Consider the following 19,188-nt stretch of genomic DNA (forward strand, 5'->3'; position numbering starts at 1 on the left):
CCACCTCTTCACATCCACTCCAACCTCTTTCAGTCCCTCTGCCTTCTCTACTGCTTTATTACACACTGTACTCAGCACACTTCGTGTGCCACCTGGTGTTTTATTCTACCTAATAATTCCTCTGTGCACTGATGGAGAAGAAATTAACCTGACCAGGTAGCTCAGGTGGTTGGAGCATTGGCCCGTATACCAAAGGTTGCAGGTTTGATTCCCAGTCAGGACACATACCAAGGATGCGGGTTCAATCCCCGGTCCAGGCACATATGGAAGGCAACTGATGGATATTTCTTTCTCACATCAATGTCTCTCAGTCTCTCTCTAAAAATCAACAGAAACGTATCCTTGGGTGAGGATTAAAAACAAAAATTGCCCGGCCAGTGTTGCTCAGTGGTTGAGCGTCGACCCATACATCAAGAGGTCGCTGCTTCGAATCCTGGTCAGGGCACATGCCCAGGTTGTGGGCCAAATCCCCAGGGTGGGACATGCAGGAGACAGCCAATCAGTGTTCTCTTTCATCGGTGTTTCTGTCTCTCTCTCTCCCTCTCCCTTCCTCTCTCTAAAAATCAATAAAGAAAAAAATTTAAAAAAAAATTAAACTGGAATTAGGTCTATATAATGCACACTTATTTAAAAAATAAAAACAAAAACTAAGCGGGGCCTCCTGCCTTAAAAAAAAAAAAATGAAAGGCTCTCTAGTATCCAGAAGAATCTAGTTAAAGACATTAAAAAACTCTAAAGAAAAATAGCACATTGCCCTTTAAAATGAGAGCCATACAGAAAAAAACAATCTTTTTTTTTTTTAATTTTATGTGTTTATTTGAGCCAAACTGATGACAATTGCTGGGAAGCAAAATCTCAATAGACTGAGAAAATGCTCCACCCAAAATCTTGATCTGAGATGTCTGTGTCTACGAATTAAAACTGAGACTGTGAGGGAGGGCAGTGATATGCCTGGGCTGAGACAAGGCCTAGCCATGGCAGCCCCTGGTGGGAGCAGCGGAATCTCACGATCTGAGCTGAACAGGAACTGAAGAGCTGGTGTGCAGAGCCCTAAAGGCAGAGCTCCACAGTGGAGACACAGGCATGGGCAGTCTGAATGCAAGCAAGAGAAGCACTGTTAGGTTTTCCACCACTTGGGGAGGAAAAGTAAAGTGGTGTGCAATTCTACCTCCTGTGGGCTCTGAGTGCACCACCTCACTCCCAACCAAGCTGTGCTGCCCAGAGGAGGGGATGGAGCGCACCTGGGGGAGGCCTGTGCTCATGCGTGCATGCGGGAAAGACCACCTGCCCTCCACCCTCAGGACCAACAAGAACTGGCTCCCATACCGCTGAACCCCGGAGTGAGTTCCGCCAGACGCTGTGAGTAAAAGCTGCTGGCCTGGGTCAGCTTCAGGCTCTTCAGATGCTGCTCAAAAATCTCCTTCCTTTCCTACCAAAGACGGGAGGAGGGCACAATGTGGGCCACACGTCCACCATGCAGACAGGAACCACTCGAGAGGCACTCGAGAGTTTCCCCATCATTAGTCATGACCATAGTTTGTGAAACCAATCTAGAACTGCAAGTAGCATTGCAAAATGAAAAAAAAAGAAAACAATAGAAAATAAAGTACATCAAAATTATTTTGTGGAACCTTTGATTCATGCACATCTCAATGTTAACATGGAAATGATTCCTACACAGGAAGATGGACAGCTACTTCTCCAGGAGCAGTGTCAGAGGGCAGCTTCCCTCCACTTCGACAGAGTAGCAGTTTGAAAGAACCCAGAATGAGCACTGGGTGTGCCACGAGCCACCGCCCTGTGCCCCCATGTGTGGACCTACAGGAACAGTAAGCAACTGAACCACCTTTACGGTCACCATCCATGGTGGTCACTACCACACACGTGACCCTCATCACTGCATGCTGGGTCCCTGCTCCCTCAGGGGCCACCACAAAGGCCTGGCCACCCAGAGGTGGACATCCAACCAGAGCTGAAATGGAGGAGGCTGGTGGGGCCAAAAGGTCAGCTGGTCTTACTCCCCCTTCCAACCTGTTATTGGGGCAGCTGCACAGCTTATGCTCCACAACCATGTGGCACCAAGAACTTGAGCTGGTCAGGATGAGAATTCTGAGGCTCTCCAAAGAATATGCTACAAAATGCAACCAAGACCAGTCCATTCAATCACACACTCTTAAGGATAAAGGGAAAAACAATGTGGGTAAACAGAAAACAAGCTGCAAAACCATGAGAAGAGCGGTGAGCCAAAGAAAAGTCTGGACAGACAAGCACGAGAGGGAACAGCAGCTGCACCCTGGCAGGGGGCAGCCTCATTCCATACTGACCTGCAGTGTGGGGAGATCGATGAAGACGTGTCGGTCCAGTCGGCCTGGCCTCATTAGAGCATTATCCAAAATGTCGGCTCGGTTGGTGGATGCCAGGACGATGACATGGTCAGTGGTGCCCATTCCTGAGGAACAGACAGTGGCCTTTATGGTGGGGGTCCCCAATATTGTAGCCTTCCCCATGGGGTTCAAGACAGGACAGGAGATATTTCCTACCAGGGTCCACGAGAGAAGACTACTGACCTAGGACTGATCCTTCCCTGAGAGCTTTCTACCAAGATCACCACAAGGGCAAGAACTGGCTGGTTTTATTTCCCCAGAGACAGAACTGCAGCTGGGAACCTCTGAGTCCACACAACACCCCCGGAGGGAACTGCTAACAGGGTGGGCCCCAGGAGCAAGGACCCTCTTAGCTTCAACACTGCATTTCCTTGAGGCGAAGTGACCACCATGGAGACATCTGGGACATTCTACCTCTAACACTTGGTCTGAGGGCCGGGGTTTTCTGGCCCAGGTTTCTCACATGAGAATTTAAAAGCAAGTCCAGAAACCCCCAATGAATGGCCCAGATCTGCAACTGCAAAAACACATTTAGAAGCAACTGGGGACTCTGTGCCTCACTGGATATTAGATGGCACAGAGAAGTTATTTATTTTGGTTCCCTAGCGGGAACCAAACCCAGGACACTCTGGTCCACAGGCTGACGCTCCAACCGCTGAGCCAAACCAGCCAGGGCAAGAAGTTACTTTTAATTTAAGTTATATGATATTTCTCTGAATGTGTAAGGTCCAGAACTTTGGGTTGGCTTTAAAACAACCCACTGGGGAGAAGAAACAGAGAGGGAGGTGTACATGGACTAGGGCTGGACAAGCACCGATGACTAAAGCTGACCTGGGACATGGGGGCTCACTGCACACTTTTGCTTATGTTGATGTTTGAAAAGTTCCATAATGCAAAGTTTAAAAAATTAAGATGCCATGACCTGCTCTGGACGGTTTGGCTCAGCTGTTAAGAGCATCGGCCCACGGACCAAGAGTTGTGGGCTTGATTCCTTGTCAAGTGCATGTTCCTAAGTTGCAGGTTTGATACCCGGGCTTGGGGGGGGGGGGGTCATGAGGCAACCAATAGATGTGTCTCTCTCACACTGATGTTCTCTCTCTCTCCCTTGCACTCTATCTTAAAAGCAATGGAAAAAAATAACCTCAGGTGAGAATTAAAAAAAAAAGATGCCATGACCTATCTTTTCCTAACTTAAATAAATCTGATAAATTGACATGAACAAATACAATTTTAAACCACCCATAACGTCTTTTAACAAAAGTAAAGTTTTGAAGAAATATTACGGAATTAAACCCTGACAGCATGTCAGGCACTGCCACCTCACAGCATGTTGTCCTTCACTCCACTCCAGGACCCCAGCCAAACACACCAGCTCAGGGAGGGCACCCACCTAACTGAGGGGCTGACACCCGTGTCACTGAAAAGCAGCCACCAGGACAGCCCAAACCACATGCCATTCCCAAGAAAATCACTCCACAACTTCAAAAAAATATCTCACAGAGGTGCGACCTCTCTCATCAGCAGTGTGGAATGGGATAAGCCAGGAGGCCACCATGAGTCCAGGCCCGTTCATGTGCCAAGAGTGGAGAAAGCAGAAAAGTATCCACTTGGTTGATGCAAAGGTGATGTCTTAAAATCACTCTGACTTTTGAAACAAATTCAGAAACAAGAGCAAGCACCACCCAGCACATATGATGCGTCAGCCTCTTTGCTCCAGTTGCTCACACTCCTGTTTTAGGAAAAGCAAGACACTGCCATGGAAATGAGAAGCAACCATTACCTCCCTCACTGCCAAGCTCCTTCCTTTGCCTCTATAACTTGTTTCCTAAGCCCATTTCTCCTACAAACTACTTCTTCTACCTCTGTGATTTTCCAAATAAATGTTCTCTTATATAGTAAAAAAAAAGAAAGAAAGAAATTGAGAAGCAACTGGAGGGAAGCAATCTGGCCAGATGCAGCTTCACTCCCCAGGAGACTCCTCAGTGCCGGGGGGCCCCCATGCCACTCATCCCAGAGTGCTGCTTGGGAAGACCTGTCAGGGTTCACCGCTCAACGTTTCTGAAATGCTGTCTTCCACAGGTCAAGGTTGTAAATACAGAAATCTGAAGTTATACACATAACAAAAAAATATTGAAAAGTAGTAGGAACAGTGGTTGTAGAATAAAAACAACAGCAAGGCAAGGGTGGACACCATGTCAGTGGGCTCCAAGCAGAAAGGGGAGTAGTGACATTCAAAGCTCTGCCATCACAAGTCACCTTGACCTCCCTGTATAATGGACCCCTCACTCCAGGGCCTGGTCATATAAACCACAGGGTGCAGTGCCCCCAGGTTTCCTGTTTGAAACTTTATATTTTGATGGCTCTGGCAGGTAGCTCAGTTGGTTAGAGTGTCATCCCGATATGCCAAGGTTGCAGGTTCCATCACTGGTCAGGGCACATTCAAGAATCAACCAATAAATGCATCAGTGAAACACCAAATCGATGTTTCTCTCTCTCTACTCTCCTTTCTCTCTAAAATAAGTAAATACACACACACACACACACACACACACATTTTTTTTTTAATTCCTCACCCGAGGATATTTTTACATTTTATCTTCAGACGGAGTAGGAGGAAGAGAGAGAGAGAAATATTGACATGAGAGAGATACATTGACTGGTTGCCACCTGCATGACCCCAAATGGGGCCGGGGACTAACCGCAACCGGGGTACATGCCCTTGGCTAGAGTCAAACCCGGGACTCTGGTCTGTAAGCCGATGCTCTAACCACTTAGCAGAACCAGCCAGGGCTAAAATAAATAAATTTTTTTTTAAAAAGAGAAACTTCCCCTGGTCAGTGTGTCTCAGTAGTTAGAGTGTCAGCCCACAGACCGAAGGTTCAAGGGTTTGATTCCCAGTCAAGGGCATGTGCCTAGGTTGCAGGTTCAATCCCTAGTTGAGGTGAGTTTGGGAGGCAGCCAATTGATAAATCTCTCACATCAATGTTTCTCTCTCTCTCTCTGTCTCTCCCCCTGCTTCCCTTTCACTATTTAAAAATCAATGGAAAAAACATCCTTGGGTGATGATTAACAAAACAAACAAACAAAAAAGATACCGTGTGTGTGTGTGTGTATCAGGAATCCTTATTAATTTATAGAAACTTTATATTTTGACATAGTTGTAGATACACAGCAAATTACAAAAATAGTGCAGAGAAGTCCCCCACCCGTTTCCTGGTGGCATGTTAAGTAACTACAGTGCAATGTCAAAACCAGGAAATCCACAATGCACAGTCCACAGGCCTTAATCGACATCAACTGTCTTACATGCACTTGGTTCTCTGCACTTTTATCACTGAAGATTCCTGTAACCTCCACCTCGAACCAGGTAGATGCCACCACCACAAAGACCTCCCTTTATAGTCACATCCCCTCCTCTCCCCTCCCACCTTTCTAACCCCTAGTAACCACTGATCTGTTCTCCACCTCTAGAAGTTTGTCATTTTGACAGTCTCATATAAATTGAATCATATATGTAGCCTTTACAGGTTGGCTTTTTTCATTCAGCATAATCCTCCTGAGATCCATGAAAGTAATTGTATATAAGAACAGTTAGTTTTTCTTAAAAAAAAAAATTTTTTTTTATCCTCACTTGAGGACATTTTTGCATTTATCTTCAGATAGAGGAGGGAGAGAGGGAGGAAGAGAGAGAGAAACATCAACGTGAGAGAGACACATCGACTGGTTGCCACCCACATGACCCCAACCGGGGCTGGGGACAAACTGCAACTGAGGCACATGACCTTAGCGAGAACCAAACCCGGGTCTCTCTGGTCCGCAGGCCGACGCTCTAAATGCTGAGCAAAACCGTCCAGCGTTCTTTAAAAATTTTTTATTATGGATTTTGAAGAGAGGAAGGGGGAGAGAGAGCAAGAAAGAGAGAGAGAAACATCAAAATAAGAGAGAAACATTGATTACTGGCCTCCCATACACGCCCCAACAGGAGATGGACCTGCAACCTAGGTATGTACCCTGACCGGGAACTGAACCCGAACTTTTGGTGTATGAGACAATACTCCAACCGAGCCACCTGGCCAGGGTGAGTTAGTTTCTTTTTACTGTTGCATGGAAACCATGAAAAGGACATACCAGAGTTTATGTACTCACTGAAGGACATCTGGGTTGTTTCCAGTTTTCAGCTATTACAAATAAATGAACAATGCTGCACAGGTGTTTTGTGTAAACATTCCTCTAGGAAGAACACCCAGGAGTGTGTCATAAGGTACCATGTATGTTCAATTTTTTTCAGAAACTGCCTGTTTCCCAGAGAGGCTACACGTTTCGCATTCCCACCAGCAGTGTAGGAGATCCAATTCCTTCACATCCTCACCAGCATCTGCTGTTGCCATAATTTTTTACTCTAGGTATCCTTCTAGGTGAGTGTTCCTATCAAAATCTCAGCAGGACTACTTGGTAGATATGAACAAGCTTATTCTACAAGTTACAGGAAAAGGCAAAGGAAGGAGAAGCACTTCAGCACTGTTGGCCAACACACAGTAGGAGGACTCCTCCGTCTCTGTTGAGGCTCACTGGGCACCTCAGGGAAGAAGGCTGTATGGTGTGGTATGGCACAGACCTGGAGACCAACAAACAGACCAGAGGGCCCAGGAAAGACACTTCCAGATACTCCAGCTGAGTTCCGACGAAGGTGCAAAAGCAATTCAGTGGAGGAAACAGTGTTTTAAACAAACACTGCTGGAACAACCAGACACCCGTAGGCAGAAAAATGAACCGTGACCAAAACTCCCCAACTTATACAAGTATTAATGTAAAATGGATCCTAGATTAAAATGGAAAGGGCCCGCCCTGGCCGGTTTGGCTCAGGGGTTAGAGCGTCTGCCTGCGGTCCAGAGATATCTGGGTTCGGTTCCCATTAGGGGCGCGTACCTCGGTTGCAATTTGTCTCCGGCCCTGGTTGGTCATATGGATGGCAGTCACTCGATGTGTCCCTTTCACGTCGATGTTTCTCTCTCTCTCTCTCTTCCTCTCTCTCCCTCCCACTCTATCTGAACAAAAAATGGAAAAATGTCCTCGGGTGAGGATAAAAAAAAAAAAAAATGGGAAGGGCCCTATGCACAGCTGGGGTTTTCTAAGGACTCCATGCAGCACCAGAGTTTACGTCCTCTCACACTTTCTAACTCAGAGGTTCAGACAAACACGTCCATCGCAGAGGGCCCTCAGTGCAACCTTCTTTTTGCCAATCGAACCGTAAAAAGGTAGGCCCAGCGCCCTTAAATGCAGGTGCCATTCCCCCACATGGTCTGGCAGTCCGGCAGGGCCTACTCTGCCTAACCCATGAGATGAGGACTTCTCTTCCTCAGTGAGCTTTTCCCACGACCTACACAGCATCTGCTCCGAGCTCTGTATTTCAATGAATAGAAACTGCTCTTCCCCAAGGAGTAACAAAGACTCTTCAGACACAGCTGAAGGGCTGAGAATGCTCAGCTGTGTCTGTGCACACAGGGACTTGTTTGCTACTGGCCTAGCCCAACAAGAGGCCTTCTTCAGTCAGGGATTCTGGGCATGAGCAAATCCTGGGGCGGAAGCAGCTCTTTTCATGGCAGCACAGAGAGCTTCAGCTCAGAGGAAGACGCCATCTGGTAAATGCTTCCTGGTGGGCTCAAGCCTGCCCCAAAAGGTAGTCTCTGTCTTCAGCGCAAAAAGCAATATAAGCAGAAAGAGAAGACGTGCAGTGCTGCCCATGGCCCTGAGTGCTCAGTCAGAGCCAGGAGGAGCCCCTTCGTAATCACCAAGAATGATGCTCTGTTGCACTGAGAAGGGTGCAGAACCACAGGTAAGGTCATAAACTTTAACCGCACTGTAACATCAGAAAACCATGGCTCAGAAGAGAGGACTGGTGTGAACCCCACAGCATCCTTCCACAGTCCATGAGCATGCCTGGGGTTCAAGGCTTGGACGGCCATCTGACAAACATGGACATCACTGCGTCCAGCAGGGCAGTGAGACTCAATGACAAATCAGGTTTGGATAGCCAACTAATCATCTGACAACTTTCAAAAGACTGCTCCCCTCTGTCCACTCAGTATCACAAAGATTACTCATTCTTTTATTTATTTTTTTTTGTGGTATGTGCCCCTAGCAGGAACCGAATCCGGGACTCTCTGGTCCGCAGGCCGACGTTCAACCACTGAGCCAAACTGGCCAGGGCTACTTATTCTTTTAAAGAGACAATCAGAAGCTATTGATAAACCTGGCACGTCTGATAGCAGAGTCATCACAGGCACAGTGCTGGGTCTCAGCATGGTCTGTCACAGCTGACAGCAGACTAGGCTCCGGCACCCTCAGGCCTGACCAATCCCCACCATCTGCCCACCTGACCCATCAGTAGCCAGGATGAGGGGTCTTTAAGATTCCTTCAGGCTCTGGCCGGTTTGACTCAGCGGTTAGAGCATCAGCCCATGGACCAGAGTCCTGGGTTCGGTTTCCGCTAAGGGCACGTACCTCGGTTGCAGTTTGACCCCGGCCCTAGTTGGGGTTGTGCGGGTGGCAACCACTCGATGTGTCTCTCTCACGTTGATGTTTCTCTCTCTCTTCCCCCCCTCTCTCCCTCCCACTCTGTCTGAAGATAAATGCAAAAAACAATGTCCTCAGGTGAGGATAAAGAAAAAAAAAGATTGCTTCAGGACTCGAAAACCACCCCTAGTAGTAATAACCAAAGCCACACTGAAGATGAAACACTACTAAGAGATCATGGAAAGCTATTCACAAGAGAACTAATTTCATATGGTTTTTTAAATGTTGGAGACCCAGAGAGTAACATAAAAAAAAAATTCGAGAAAGAAGATAGGAGAGGGGGGAAAGGGACGTGGGGAAAGAGAAAGATCAATTTGTTGTTCCACTTATATATGCATTCATTGGTTGATTTTTTTATGTCTTTTTTTGTAGAGAGAGTGGAAGGAAGGGGTGGGGAGAGAAACATCGATGTGAAAGAGACACAATGATTGGTTGCCTCCTGCACAACCCTGACTGGGGCCGGGGATCAAAACTGCAACCCAGGTATATGCCCTCAACCAGGAATTGAACCCGCAACCCTTAGGTCCAAGGACCAATGCTCTAACCACTGCACCACACTGGCTAGGACAATTGGTTGATACTTCAATGTGCCCTGACCAGCAACCCTGGCGTATCAGGATCACACTCTAACCAACTGAGTACCCAGCCAGGACAGAGGGTAACTTTTTAAACTATAAAATACTGCCTCCCTTGAAAAGCAGGTCTCAATAGCCACAGCCAAACACTGAGTGGAAGAATAGTCAGAGCAGGTCTGGCACACATGACCCCAGGGTAGGGGATCCCTGGAAGCTGGCCTGGAAAGTACTCTTGAAGGGCCCACATCTTTGAGGGTGTGTCTCTCAACAACTCACTCTACTTACATCTCTAGAGATACTGAGGTCTTTGGAAAATTCATTCTCTGGAAAGCTTGCTCTTCATGTGGAAGGTAGCTCTTCAAATCTTGATTGTACCATAAATAGTCCCTGAGACCACCACCACCACCACACACAAAAAAATAGTCCCTGAGTGCCTAGCCGGTGTGGCTCAGTGGTTGAGCGTCGACCTACACACCAAGAGATCCCCAGTTTGATTCCCAGTCAGGGCACATACACAGGTTGCAGGCTCAATCCCCAGCAGGGGGCGTTCTGGAGGCAGCCAATCAATGTCTCTCATTGATGTTTCTATCTTACTCTCCCTCTCCTTTCCTCTCTAAAATCAATTTTAAAAATAAATAAATAAAATAGTCCCTGACCAAATATTGATGGATGACTGGATGAAAGACAGAGAGGAATGCAGGAGGTCTGCAAAGCAGCCCCAGGGAGAACCATTCTTACAGTGTAACAACACAGCCTTTTCCTCAACTTTGTTAGAAGGAGGGAGGAGCAGAGAGAGAGAGAAAAACATCGATGTGAGACACATCGATTGGTTGCCTCCTGCACAACCCTGACCGGGGTTGGGGAGAAAACCTGCAACCCAGGTATGTACCCTTGACCAGGATTGAACCCTCAACCTTCGGTCTGAGGGCCAATGTTCTAACTGCTGAGCCAAACCAACCAGGGCTATGTCTTGATTTTAAAACTGGAGAGCTTGCAGAGCTTATAAAATGCTTCCATATGCATCAGTCCATCTGACCTGCTCAACAATGTTTGAGGAAAGGCCTTGCCATGCCTGCCAGAGGCCATCTGTCAGAATCTCAGCACCAGGGATGAGGCACAGTGATGCCATGTACAATAAGGGACACCAAGACTGCTGTGTGGTTCCTGCCAAAAATGCTTGACTTGACCTAACTCTGGGGGCACAGCACAGCATCACAGTGGGGATGTCCTTTAATGGGACAGGTCTATAAAGTGTCATGATCACACAAAAAAGACAGAGAACCAGTCCCATGCTGGAAGAGACCAAAGAGACAGGAAAACTAAATGGGACATGTTGGCATGCTGGATCCTGAACTAGGAAAGGCACATCGTGGGCTGAGAGATGATGTTTGTGAACATCTACAGCCTGGTTGCAGCCATGTCAGCCCTGGAAAACTTGGGGGCAGGTATAAAGGAACTCTTTGGACTGCTTCTACAATGCTTTTATAAGTCTGGGATTATTTTAAAATGAAAGGTTAAAAAAAGTTTTGCCCTTAGTCACATACATATACTCAAACTCAACTGTCTGTGTGCTGGACAACAGATATATATCCCAAATAGTAAGAACACTGTAAAAGGAAACATAAGTACACGAATAAGTAGTTAACTCTCTCAGGATCAAAATACATGGAGAAAAAAGTGTCTCCCTCATTTACAATAGCTAAAATACAACTAGAATTCTGATTTTTTGTAAGTTTATTTTATTTATTTTTAATCCTCACCCGAGGATATTTTTACATTTATCTTCAGACAGAGTGGGAGGAAGAGACAGGGAGAGAGAAACAACCATGTGACAGAGACACATCGACTGGTTGCCACCTGCACAACCCCAACCGGGGCTGGGGACAAACTGCAACTGAGGTACATGCCCTTGGCCGGAATTGAACCCAGGACTCTCTGGTCCACGGGCCGATGCTCTAACTGCTGAGCCAAACCAGCCAGGGCTAGAATTCTGATTAAAGAGAAGATAAAAATGAATCTTCAACAACTGGGACATGAAGAGATATCTGTATGCCCATGTTCACAGCAGCATTATTCACAATAGCCCAAAGTGCCCATCAACAGATAGATAGATAGATGATAGATAGATAGATAAACAAAATATAGTCTTATCTATATTCTATACAATGGAGCATCACTCAGTCTTAAAAAGGAAGGAAATTCTTACACGTGAAAACATGGATGAACCTTGCGGATATTACACTCAGTCACAACAGGATAAATACTGTATGATTCCATTTATACGAAGTCCCTAGAATAGTCAAATTCACAGACAGAAAGCAGAAGTGTGGACACCAGGGACTGGGGGAGGGGAATGAAGAGTCAGTGTTTAACGGGGACAGAGTTTCAGTTTGGGAAGAGGAAGTTCTGGAGATGGATGTGGTGATTGTTGCCCACACAAATAAGAATATACTGCCGTGGACGGTTTGGCTCAGCAGTTAGAGAATTGGTCTGCAGTCCAGAGAGACCCGGGTTTGGTTCCCGCTAGGAGCGTGTGCCTTGGTTGCAGTTTGTCCCCGGCCCCATTTGGGGTTGTGCAGGAGGCAGCCATTCGATGTGTCCCTTTCACGTCGATGTCTCTCTCTCTCTGGCTTGTGCAGGAGGCAGCCACTCGATGTGTCCCTTTCACGTAGATGTCTCTCTCTCTCTCTCTTTCTCTCTCTTCCCTTCTTCCCCTCTTTCCCTCCCACTCTATCTGAACAAAAATGGAAAAATGTCCTCGGGTGAGGATAAAAAAAAAAAAAAAAGAAAAGAATATACTTAATGCCACTGAACTGTACATTGAAAAATGGTTAAAAATGGTAAATTTTATGTTATGTTTATTTCACCACAATAAAAACAAACTACAGACACAAACACAAAAAGATCTTACCAAGTAGCTCAAAAGAAAACAATTCCTTGTCACCTTTACTGGGTCATTTCCATTAAAAAAAGAAACAGAAATTGTGAGGAAGCCAGTCCAGAGGTCATTTTCAAGGGTGGCAAACACAGAGCCTCCCCCAGCGCAACAACGCATCAGTTTCCACGAACGTCCTGTTCCACCCTCCAGCTGGGTCCCCCTTTGACCAGGGCAGCGTGTAAAGACAAACACGGCAGCGCAATCAACTTGGCTCACTCAAGACTGAAAAGCATCATCGTGGCCTGACCTGCCACTTGTATTCCTAGTTGTTTTTCTTTTTTCTTTACTATTCCCTTGACTTTTTAAAATTAAAAGTTGTGTTTCTTGGGTGCAGCAAGATGATGAATAGTTCTTAAACTGACCTTGTTTCTAGTCATTATCTGCTAAACAATGATTCTCTGTGTACTGGTATCACCCTCACCTGTGGCAGGTGGTAAGGTGGAGAAACAGTACAGACCAATGATTGGAGAAAAATAAAATACCTATGAACATAAGTGTACGGTTCTGGAACAACAAACATAAGCAGCATGAAAATGACTGTTATGAAAGAGTTGGAAACTCTTCTCCCCTCGCAGAAGCAGCCAGGGAGGGTGCTCACCGTCCATTTCCACTAGAAGCTGGTTGAGGGTCTGCTCCTCCTCCGTGTTGGAGAAGCCCGACATGGTGGTGGAGCGCTTCTTGCCAACGGCATCAATCTCATCAATGTAGACGATGCAGGGGGCCCGAGCACGGGCCTCCTTGAAGAGGCTCCGCACACGGGCAGCACCAAGACCTGAGGGGACACAGAGGGCCAGGAAGCTGACAGGTAACAGGAGATGAACCCTACTCTTGAGCCAGGGGCCAGAGCTGCTCGGTAAGAATGATGAAATCTGAGCAAGCATCCACTCATGCAAACAAAACCAGGCCCTATCCCAGCGGATGTCACACTAAAAGATGCTCAACCCCTGGACTCCCAGGACCACAAGTGGAAGCAGCTTCAAAGAACATCATAATCCAGTTCTCTACATAAACACAATGTTTCCCATATATCAGGTTTCACTTTTCCTTCTCTATTCCCCCCATTTCCCCATTAATTCAGCCACCTGACAGAGAGAATGTGTGAAAGGAGGGCTATCTTAAACAAATGGTCAGGTGAGTCTTTCTGCAGCCCCCCTGAGCAATGCCTACCTCCAATGACCTCCACAAACTCCGATCCAGCCATCGCCAAAAAGGGCACCTGGGCCTCCGTCGCCACAGCCTTGGCCAGCAGGGTCTTCCCACAGCCAGGGGGCCCGAGCAGAAGTGCACCCTTCGGAACTTTGGCACCAAGCTGAAGGAAGCGCGCTGGGCTCTAGAAAAGCAGCAGATAATGTGACACTAACCATAGGTTTTTCTTTTTAAATTTTTTTTCTTTATTGATTTGAGAGAGGAAGGGGGAAGGAGAGGGAGAGAGAGATAGAAACAATGATGAGAGAGAACACTGATTGGCCACCTCCTGCATGCCCCCCACTGGGGATCGGGCCCACAAACTGGGCATGTGTCCTGACCAGAAATCAAACCAGCAACCTCTTGATGCATTGGTCGACGCTCAACCACTGAACCACACTGGCCAGGCTAACCACAGATTTTTCAAACATAATTTTCAGCCCTGGCCGGTTTGGCTCAGCGGTTAGAGCGTCGGCCTGCGGTCCGGAGAGACCCGGGTTCGGTTCCCGCTAAGGGCGCGTACCTAGGTTGCAGTTTGTCCCCGGCCCTGGTCGGTTGTGCGGGTGGCAGCCACTCGATGTGTTCCTTTCACATCGATGTTTCTCTCTCTCTCTCTGTTCCTCTCTCTCCCTCCCACTCTACCTGAACAAAGAATGGAAAAATGTCCTCGGGTGAGGATTAAAAAAAACAAAAAACAAAACATAATTTTCAAGAAAGGAATCTCCTGAAGGTCAATTCGAATCAGCCATGATGCACAAGGTTCTGGGAAAAGCCAGTGTCCCCAAGGTTCTGGGTTTGATCAGTGATCAACTATCAGACTTTCTGTTGGTCAAAACTGTGCATTTAGCCTGTGCTGCCAGGCTAACAAACACCAGCATGTGTAGTACATGTGTACCCCCACCTCAGCACAGGGCTCTCCATGCAGCACACACGTCTGATCAATGAAGTTCTCCCCTCTGGGAGAGCGTTCACACCCATCTCCTGCTCAGCACATGGGCTTACCTTCAGATAATCCACAAACTCTTTGACCTCCAGTTTGGCTTCGTGCATTCCTGCCACATCTTTGAAGCTGACTCCCTTCCCCATCTTGCCATCCACAATCGTAAATCGAGCCATTTTGAGCTGATTCTGGGCAGAAAGAACAGAGGGCAGGGCGCTGTGCACTCCCAGAGCTAGAGGAGCACCTCAGTGCTGGCTCTGCCTGTCCCGCCCGTGTTCCCACCTCCCCACTTTTGGAGGATCTCACAGACCCTCCTCCCAACACCCAGAAGAACCAACCCAGTTAATGTTGAAAACTGCAGAATAAGCTGCCCTATACATTCCCATGGCTCAGCCACCCCACAAGTCAAGGAAAGGGAGCCTCAGTTAAAACTGGTTACTGTACACCCTCCAGGCAGCCAAGCAGAAGGAAAGATGAACTGCCAAATTACAGCTCCAGGTTAACTTTCACTGTAAACTTATTCTGTTGTTTACAGGAAAAGCACTTAGCAAGAACACACACACAAATCCTAAGACTGCAAGTTCAGTGAGATGTCATTTGTACAACTTACAAATGCACTGAATCCTCCTTCTCTTCCCGTCATTCCAGCCAAACGAAAAACATACCATAGGATGGCCAAGCCCACCGCTGTCATCCCCAAGGCATAGAGGGCACTAGTTCGAGAAAGAGAGGTAATTATAGGCTCAGAAGTGGCCACTAGGCAGCTGAAAGTCTTGCTGTACACAGTCAGGGACCAGGGACCACAGACATTTCAAAGATGAGAAGAGCTACCCCTCCCTCCAAGAGCAACATGTGAAAATGGTTTCCCTGTCCAGTTCTCACCAATTACACGCTTTCATAACATTTTCCCAAACTGTCAGATGGTGTGTGGAAATGCTGGAGATACAGTATATATAACCTTGGTGTGAAGTCAGAATAGCTGATGCCACTCAATGCCTTATCTAGAGCCATGTGATAATTAACGAACCGACAAGAGCAGGTTTTCACATTCGATAAATTTTGTTTTCAAAAAGAGGCTGATAATTTTTGTTTGTAAGCCAGGATAAGCTTAGAATAAAGAGTACACCCTGGGATGTCAGCCCTCCACATGAAGAGGGGAAGCTGCCCATCTGCCCTGTACCACTATTACTGCTACAATAAACCAGAAGCACAACCTCAGAGCCCTGAGCCTTCAGGCACCAGTGGGTTGTGTGTAGAATTTCACAGATGTGCTGGCTAGTTACCAAGTGAGTCTTATCAGAATTACAAAGCATATCCACATGTCAATAGTAAACCTCTCTGCACATGGCTATCAGCCACTATTGGTCCAGCATGCAGTTAGAGGCCCCTGATTGTGCTGACTGATCTGCTCCCACTAAAGAGTCTGCAGACCCATGGCCTACAGTCTCTATTGCTCTCTGCAACATGGAACCAAGAATTTCTGTTGGATATCTGTGCTTCTTCCCTCTCTATTCCATTTTCCTCTTTGTAAAAGACAGCAACCCCACAATGTGCTAAATTCGTAAGTGCAACCACACAACAAAAGCAAGTAAGACAAATTCCAACAGGCTCACACATTTCCAAGTTTCCCAGCATTATGCCATTCACCCATAAGTTATTTATCTTCCTCAAGGGGGTCTAGTTAACTGTAGGAAGGCCATTTTGAAATTTTTGTTAGTGGTTTGTTTCTCTCATTACAAAGCCAAGCCTAGTTTAGCTTCAGGGCCAACAAAATTGACCAACATACTTTCCAAAGAATCCTGTACGCTTATAGGAAACTGGGATCCTGTCCTTGCCTTCAATATTCAGCTCATCTTCAGCCGCTCGAAGCTTCTCTTCAAATTTGTCAATGTTTGCCACCTGCATTCGGTACATCAAAGCCAGCCTCTGGGGGCAGAAAGCAGAGGGACAGTGAGAATGATGAACAGGACAGACTGGCCCTGGCCAGCATGGCCATGGGTTAGAGTGTCTGCCCATGCACCAAGGGTTGCAGGTTCAATTCCCAGTAAAGGGCACGTACCTGGGTATACAGGTTCGATTTCTAGCCCCAATCAGGATGTGTGCAGGAGGCAACCAATCAATGTGTCTCTCTCACCTCTCTCTCTCTCTCTCTCTCTCTCTCTCTCTCTCTCTCCCCCCCCCACCCCCCACCCGCTCCCTTCTGCTCTATCTAAAAATTAATGGAAAAATATCCTCAGGTGAGGAATTAACAAAACAAAAGAAAAATAGAGGGAGGCATTTAAAACTCAGTACCCAGCCCCATTCAGCCATGCATGAAGAACACAGAGACACACTGACAAGTCTGCAGTACTTGATTGGGGACATAGACCACTTCCTAAGGCAAAATATACAATATTTTTTCTTTATGGATTTGAGAGAGAGAGAGAAACATCGATGAGAAAGAACATCAATTGGCCACCTCCTGCATGCCCAGCACCGGGGATTTAGCCGACAACCTGGGCATGTGCCCTGACTGGGAATCAAACCTGTGACCTCTTGGTGCATGGTACAGCACGCTCAACCAATAAGGCAAACTATAAAGTTGTGTGTTTAACCATTGGCTGAATCTGAACTTCAACTAAATTGGTGTCTTTTTTCTCAGTAAACCTTCTCTGGATAGAAAAGAGACTAAGAAAGAGTAAGCAGACAAAGTTTCCTAAAGTGAAATCACTGCCTCCATGAGGTACACAGGCTTCACTGAGAAGGAAACTCAAAACCACACTGAGTCCCCAAGTCTCTTCTCAGTGAGTTGACCAGGTCTTAGGGATCGAGAGCTCCTGGGCCAGTCTGAAGCCTCCACAGAAGAAACCTCTGTGCAACCCTCAAGAGGCAGGAGCATGGGTGGGCAGTCATTCTTCCCACCAGTGTGGACTGCATCATACTGATCCCCCATCAGTTTCCTAACATCCTGGTCCACATGCTTGCCAAAGTTAAACTGTTCTAAGCTCAGATTCTATATACATTCTTGGGATCTAAACTGAGTAACAGATTTCCCCTTGGCTCTTCAGGTCTTTCCACGCTTGTGCCCCCGCCATCACTCACAGGCCGCCCGAATACCACAGCTCCAGGGTGCAGGTACACTTCCACCACGTCACTCTCGGGCACCACCTGGACCCGCTGCACCTCGCCCTTGGCCAGCATCTCGTTGACAAAGTCATTCCAGGAAATGTTGCCCCCACTGGTGTTGAGCGCATTCAGCAGGCTCATGACAACGGCGATGACAAACAAGGTGCGCAGCCTCTCACGATACATCTGGTCCTCCCTCTCCTTGCGCTTCCTCTCCTCTGTGAGCAGGGATCAGAGGAGTGTGAGACACAGGCTCAGGCCAAGCCCACCCTCTATGCCTTACATTCTTTCAGGAAAGCTCAACACGGAGACAATGGTGTCTCATTTCCCATAAGATCCTACATTTTGGCCTATTTTTCAACAAAGTGATTTGAAACAAACACTAATCACAAGCCATTCCAAGTCACCAACATTCCATTCAGAGGTCCCACCAGCTCAGATAGTATAAAAACTTTTTTTTTTTTTTTTTTTTTGGTACGTGCCCCTAGCGGGAACTGAACTCAGGACTCTCTGGTCTGCAGGCCGACGCTCCAACCACTGAACCAAACTGGCCAGGGCGTATAAAAACATTTTTAAACTCAAAAAGCTTCCCAGGCTCTGGCCAGTATGGCTCAGCTGGTTGGGCACTGTCCCACGCATGGAAGGGAAGCTGGTTCGATTCACAGTCAGGACACATACCCAGGTTGCAGGTTCAATCCTGGTTGGGGTGCCTAAGAGGGCAACTGATTAATGTCTCTCTCTCTCTAAGATCAATACAGAAAAAAAAGTGAAGGATATTCCCTGGCCAGTGGGGCTCAGTTGGTTGAGCATCATCCCTGTACATGGAGAGGTCGCCAGTTCAATTCCTGGTCAGGGCATATACCCAGGTTTCAGGTTCGGTCCCCAGTCAGGGTGTAGGTAGAGGCAACCAATCAATGTTTCTCTCTCTCTCTCCCTCTCCCTTCCACTCTAAAATCAATAAAAAAATTAAAATTTGCCCAACAGTGTGGCTTAGAGGATTGAGCGTTGACCCATGGACTGAGACGTCCTGGTTCGATTTCCAGTTAGGGCACAAACCCGGGTTGTGGGCTCCATCCCCAGTAGGGGGGATGCAGGAGGCAGCCAATCAATGTTTCTCTCTCACACCAATGTTTCTATCTTTCCCTTCCTCTCTAAAAAAAAATCAATAAAAAACATACCAAAGAAAAATGTAAAAAAAAAATAAATAAATAAAAAGTGCAAGATAGATGTGGCCCGTGTGGCTCAGTTGGAGTGTCATCCCATACACACAAGAGTAACCAGTTCAATTCCCAGTCAGGGCAAATGCCTAGGTTGCAGGTTCAGTCTCAGTTGGGGCGAGTACTGGAGGTAGCCAATCAATGTCTGTCTCTCTCACACTGATATTTCTCAGTTTCTCTCTCTTTTCCTCTTCCTAAAAAATCAATAAATACATATATATATTTTAAAAGTGCAAGATAGCCCTGGACAGTTTGGCTCAGCAGTTAGAGC

At 46.9% G+C, this 19,188-nt stretch overlaps 1 protein-coding gene across 4 annotated transcripts in view; it reads right to left on the reverse strand.

Moving 5' to 3' along the window:
* The window catches only part of SPG7 (SPG7 matrix AAA peptidase subunit, paraplegin), a 40,220-nt gene that overhangs the window by 13,378 nt on the left and 7,654 nt on the right, over nt 1-19,188 (reverse strand). For 2 of the 4 annotated variants that reach the window (XM_036274428.1, XM_036274429.1), the window contains exons 4-11: nt 17,677-17,918; nt 16,382-16,521; nt 15,206-15,308; nt 14,658-14,783; nt 13,638-13,800; nt 13,069-13,242; nt 2,325-2,449; nt 1,327-1,429 (exon numbers count right to left, since the gene is read on the reverse strand). In XM_036274428.1, coding sequence (XP_036130321.1) covers nt 1,327-1,429; nt 2,325-2,449; nt 13,069-13,242; nt 13,638-13,800; nt 14,658-14,783; nt 15,206-15,308; nt 16,382-16,521; nt 17,677-17,918 — 1,176 coding nt within the window. The remainder of the gene's footprint in view (nt 1-1,326; nt 1,430-2,324; nt 2,450-13,068; nt 13,243-13,637; nt 13,801-14,657; nt 14,784-15,205; nt 15,309-16,381; nt 16,522-17,676; nt 17,919-19,188) is intronic. The other 2 variants (XM_036274430.1, XM_036274431.1) reach the window with 2 other exon arrangements.

This window comes from Molossus molossus, unplaced genomic scaffold, assembly GCF_014108415.1.
Source record: "Molossus molossus isolate mMolMol1 unplaced genomic scaffold, mMolMol1.p scaffold_m16_p_21, whole genome shotgun sequence".
Taxonomy (NCBI): Eukaryota; Metazoa; Chordata; class Mammalia; order Chiroptera; family Molossidae; genus Molossus; species Molossus molossus.